At 42.4% G+C, this 5,563-nt stretch overlaps 1 protein-coding gene across 1 annotated transcript; it reads right to left on the bottom strand.

Annotated features, from left to right (window-relative positions):
• Positions 1-1,263: 1,263 nt before the first annotated feature.
• Positions 1,264-2,529, bottom strand: LOC108021996 (myb-like protein P). Its single transcript, XM_017090836.3, has 2 exons — positions 2,364-2,529; positions 1,264-2,170 (listed from the first exon to the last, which is right to left on the bottom strand). The coding sequence occupies exon 2, from the start codon at positions 2,164-2,166 to the stop codon at positions 1,495-1,497; it is 672 nt and encodes a 223-aa protein (XP_016946325.1). The 5' UTR covers positions 2,167-2,170; positions 2,364-2,529; the 3' UTR covers positions 1,264-1,494.
• Positions 2,530-5,563: the final 3,034 nt, after the last annotated feature.

The following is a 5,563-nucleotide window of genomic DNA, read 5'->3' as shown; positions in this document are numbered from 1 at the left end:
GCGAGCAGGGGGTTTTTATAAAGCAAATAGATATTTGGGATTTTTAAAAATATGAAGAACTTAGTTTAATTATATTTAAGCACTTGAAATGGTATTTAAAAAGCAAATCAGGAGAACACCAATTTTTAAAAAAATGTTACTTTTATAAGCGCTGAATTCTAAAGAATTCGCGTTTTTATAAATGTTGTAAAGGGTTATTTTTTAAAGCAGATATATATTGGGGAATTAAAAAAAAAAGTTAAGAACTTAGTTCAATTATAATTAAAAATTAAATCAGAAATACAACATTTTTCTAAAAAATATGTACTTTTATAAGCGTAGGATTCTGAAGAACTCGCTTTTTTATAAATGTTGCATTAAAAAAATCCAAACTTTACATGGTTTTTTTAATTAAGTAAGTTTTTAGCTTGATAAAGTAAATAGGTAACCATGATATTATAAATATATTACACCTTATATATAAGCTTTTACTATTTTCGCTGCCTTGGGAAACCCCTTTTCGCCTCTCGAGCCACTGGCCACTATCATCATCATGATGACGAACGCATGATGCTCATTAAAAGGGGACGGGGGGGCTATGGAAAAGGGGCAAGGACTTGAGGTGGGTGGACCCTGGAAGGGGGTTTCCATTGATGGCAATGCGCGACAATCAACACGAGGCGCGCTGATATCGCACAGCAGTGGTTCGGGTGGATTTTGGGTGGTTCGGGTGCGGAGCTACTTGGATTCCGGGTTCGGTTCCGTTGGGCAGGAGGATTAGTAATGGCCAGAACTGGGTGGGCTGAAGGTGGGCAGAGGAGCAGCTCGGCTCATGCTCCTGCCATCATTTTGATGATACCAAGTGCTGATGACGATACCAACCCACCATCCACCATCCACCTCAACCCAATCCAAATACCATTACCTTGCGGAGTGGGGGGTTGTTTGCTTTTTTGTGGGCGTCGCTGCTGCCACTTAGTAACTCACCCGCAGTTTATTATTTTCAAAATATTTAAATTTTTTGGTAATAAGCGAAAAATGGTTTTAATATAACCGAATGGGCGTACCGAGGCGGACGTGCCTGATGAGGATGATGATGATGCTGCTGATGTCTCGAAGGTAATCCACCTGGTGAGGCGCTTTCGGGAATAGTAGATTGAGTTCCGATGACATTACGGGGATGATTGGTTTATCCGGGCTGTAAAGTCACCTCGAAAGCGGGCTCATCCTTTATGGATTAAAAATAAAACACTAACCAAAACTTCGAATTTTCTGAAACCTTACTACATTCCAAATAATTTTATTCAATTTACTCGATTGGCTTGCCAGAAATAAGTATGCCCTGCGGTTATCACATTCTTGTGAATGAAACATATGTCAATTGTGACGGAATCGGAATACAAGATCATAATATACTGGATCTTTGGCACGACTCTGCTTGACTGCGATGAATGATGTGTGTGCGGGTATATTCTGTTTCGTCTGGCATGTTAGGCGTTGACTCATGGACGGGGATTATTGATCTTGGGCTGCTTCTGGGCCTCTGCCCCAGTAGTTCTGTTGCTGCTGTTTCTTGGGTTGCTGTTGCTGCTGTTGCTTTTGCTGCTGTTCCTGTTGCTGTTGCATGTGCATCAGTTGCAAATGCTGCTGGCGGTTGCGTGTGCTGTCCGCCGCCTGCCACGCCTCGTTGCGCGTCCCGCCCTTCTGGCCGCTCATGGCCGTGGAGGTGCGTTTGTAGGTCTTCACGGTCTCCTCCCAATCGCGACCCATCACCTCGCGCGATACCTCATCCGGACTGCGCATGAACTGCTTTCGCAGCGATGTCGGCTCAGTTTGGCGGAAATTCGGCCGATAGGCGGTCGGATCGCGCGGATTCAGCCACTTCGTGTCGATGTAGCTGCGATCCCGCCACATATTATCCTCCCGGTTGATGCGACGCTCGAAGGCGCCCGTATTCGTGCCACGCGAATAGGAGCCCGCATCGCTGATCACCGTCGATGTGGCACTGGCCCGCGGTGTTGCCACCCTCGAGGTCTTGGACCCACTGCTGCCACTCCCACTGCCATCCTGGCCCCACGAATCCGATGCCATGGTCCTGCGGAACCCGTTCCAGACGCCGCCAATCGACCCATCTAAGCGGGACTGCACAAGGTTACGAACTATCAGTGGATAAGTCGAGCGCTGCATGACTCTATAAAACGGAAAACAAAGTCTGATATAATAAAATATCAAGACAAATATTGCCACTCTTTTATTAAATGTTGCCACTGCAACGCTAAGTGGCCACCCCACGCAGCCAATGTTGCCATCGTGCTGAACTCAGACAATCACGACAATATTCTTGACTTTGACAGAACAAAAAAAAACGCAAAACAAAAACTTACCTATTTAAAAAACACTATAGATTTGTTATACAAAACCTAAAGTCAGCAAATGCTTGTTAAATTTGGAATTTTTGCTAAGGATTTTACGATAAGATTTAGGGTCTGATGTTGCCGGTTGAAATTTCTAATGTTGAATGAGGAAAACCCAGTGCCTCAACTGACCGGCTTAAAAAGCGAAGTGACACTAAAGTCAAGGCTATCTAGGAATGAGAAATGCTGCTAGGCATGCCATATAATACTTTCTTAAATTAATTTAACATAGAAATGCATTAAACCCTGCTGGTACTAAGCACTGACTTGTTCTCAAGTCCCTTATATTTCCACAACAAAGCAATGATTATTTCTATGCATTCGGCCGTGTATGCAGGTATAATTATAGGGACCGGGTCCTGAAGCAATTGCAATTTTGTGGCACCACATCCGCCTGGGGAATTCCAACTGAATCTGGGCACTACTGGCGACCATTAACTGCCTGAGCCGGCACTCTGGAGCCACCCTTCTTCGACTTAAACGTTGACACTTGAACTCTTTTTGATTTCGCATATGTGCGTGGCTCCTGAACAATGGCACAATTATGTTAAATATCGACAAGTGGCCATCCAACCGCCGCTTTTGTTGTGGGGAGTATTAAACACTCGTGGGCGGCCACCAACAATCGAAATTCTCGGCGAAAAGAATTACAATTTAAAATGGGAAAATGCTCAGAAAAAAGAGGTTGAGGACCTGGCATTTGTGCAGGAAAAAATGGGTATAATTCCCTTGGATATGAAACATTTTCGAGGAATTCTGACTTATAAAGTATATAATTTTCACAAATATATATTTTTATTATTATTATATATATAGAATTAGGCATTTCCCAATTTATAGCCACATACCATTATTTTATCTAAGGACCAACCCTTATTATTTTATAATTTTATATGTAGAATTAGGCATTTCCCAATTTATAACCACATACCATTATTTTATCTAGAGACCAACCCTTTTCTGGACTTCCATTGATCTCCAACCGGCCATTTCAAAAGGAAACATTTTCCTGGTGGATATAACTTAATTATGCAATCTAAATGCATTGAATCACCTCAGCCAAATGACAATAATCATAATGACAGTGGGTGGGTGGGGCTGATGAAAATTGTTATCCACCAAAAATGTTAACTCATTTGTTGTCCTTTTTCCGTTGGCCCGCTGACAGCGAGGAAAACCGCACACCAAGGCAGGTGAAAATTGAGGGGGCCTTCCCCATTCCGAATTTCCCTGCTTTTCTTACCTAAAAGAAGAGAGAACGACAAATCTTTGCAATTTATTTACGTGCCATTTCGTAGCGAACATTTTCGTTAGATTTTCCCCATTCGCCTGGCGGAATTCCAGGACTGGTCCAAGTTCCCCACTCCTGTCCCCCTTTCCAAATTTTTCAGGGCACCCCTTCCTACCCGAAGGGGGTTTTCTCCGCCACTGGCTTCTTTGGTTTTTTGGCGACGACAAAAGTCATGACGCGCTGATGACGTTGCCAGTGGAAGGATTTAATGGCACATTAAGAATTTTATTACCGCCCAACAACAACGTGGTAGGATTCTAGGGGAAGGGCCAAGGAAGCTGCTGGGGAAGGGGTTCGGAAGCTGTTGTGGGAGGGGTACGAAAGGTGCTGTAGAAGAAGGCGTACCTTGAGTGAAAAATTTTTCGCGCGCGTACACACAAAATTTTTGACAGGCATTTGCCATGAAAATCTTTCGGTGTCAACAGAAAATTTTCATTTTGGTTCATTTTCATTGGTTTTGTTTTCTCCTCTTTTTTTGCGCTACTTTATTTTCGCGTGGATATTTGGTACGCGTCAGCGAAAGGGTATGGCTTCCTAGGGGTTGCGAGGGGCTTCGTAGAGAGCTACATCCTTACTTCTTTAGCGCGGAGTTTGCAACGTCTCGTTGGCTAAGACGATTGTCATTATTACAAGTTTTGCATAAATGAATGAATGACATTTATGTATTTCATTTAGCCAGAGCCAAGGAGTCGACTTAAGAAGCTGAACGGTGGCTACAAAGAATGGATAAGAGAGTCGTACAGGGAGGAGAGGTGGTACCTGGGATGCCAGAGATGGCAAAATGTAGTACCTGTTCCCAAAGAATTCGCGTTTATCTTCGCTCACAGACTTGGCCTTCGTAATAAACACCATGAGCCATAAGAAAGCCATACATCATTTAATGTCTTCACTATGTTTTTCATCCTAGTAAAAAAAAATTGGTTTAAATTTGTACATATTAAGTTTAAAAAAATAACCCAATCTGGCATCACTGGTTGGTGGTGGTAAGGTTGTGAAAGCCGGTAAGGTGGTAATAAGGGGTCGGAGGCCATTTGGTTGTCTGAAATGATGCGCGAGTTTTTCAAATCTTTATGTCCTTTGTTTGATCAACTTTTGCCGGCGCTGCTCCAACATTTTTGGACAAATGAGTGGTGGCACGAGGGATGAGTCCAGGTGAATTCGTCGTGCCATTAACCCATTATGTGTCAGCGAAAATTTCAATCCAACCACAATTTCATCTTGACATTTGTGCATAATTGAATTAATTCCAAAATGGAATTCAGACATTTACGGTGGCGCGGCTTGAAAGTGAAATGGCTGGAGGGCTTTGAAAGGATTTTGGATAAACATAAAGATTCTTAATTATAAGAGCTTAAACTTTAAGGTTGGAGAAAGGAATCTAAGAGGATGTTCTTAAGGCTAAGAAATCTAGTTACATTTTCATCAAAAATATATTAAAAACCAGAGACTTTCTTAAAATGATTAAACTGAACCAAAGATAAATGTCACCACCCCCAACACAAAAAGGATTGTTACCTTAAAGAGCAGCTGCTTTAGATCCGAAATAATCCCCGAACCAACCAATTAACGTCGATTCGTGGAACATCTGGAATGGAATGTGCAGGATAATAGAAGTTATTTTTTCCCTCCTGTTATTTATATGCAATTTAGCCATCTTCCTCTGCCTTTTTCTTCAGTTTTTGTTTGTGCAACCCTTTTGGGCCCAGCACCCCTCCCTCTCTGCCTAATTTGAATGCATTTAAAAATGTTAAAATATGAGAATTACCAGGACGAAGGAAAAAAGAGGCTGAATTTATCTGCAGAGACACGCACTTTGAACGTTAGTTTGGGCAGGCCTCGGTACACAAAAGATTTGTACGTGTTCCCACTTGATGAGGCC

This window comes from Drosophila biarmipes, chromosome X (genome assembly GCF_025231255.1).
Source record: "Drosophila biarmipes strain raj3 chromosome X, RU_DBia_V1.1, whole genome shotgun sequence".
NCBI lineage: Eukaryota > Metazoa > Arthropoda > Insecta > Diptera > Drosophilidae > Drosophila > Drosophila biarmipes.
The sequence above is the reverse complement of the archived record's forward strand: the minus strand, read 5'-3'. Positions and strand labels throughout refer to the sequence as shown.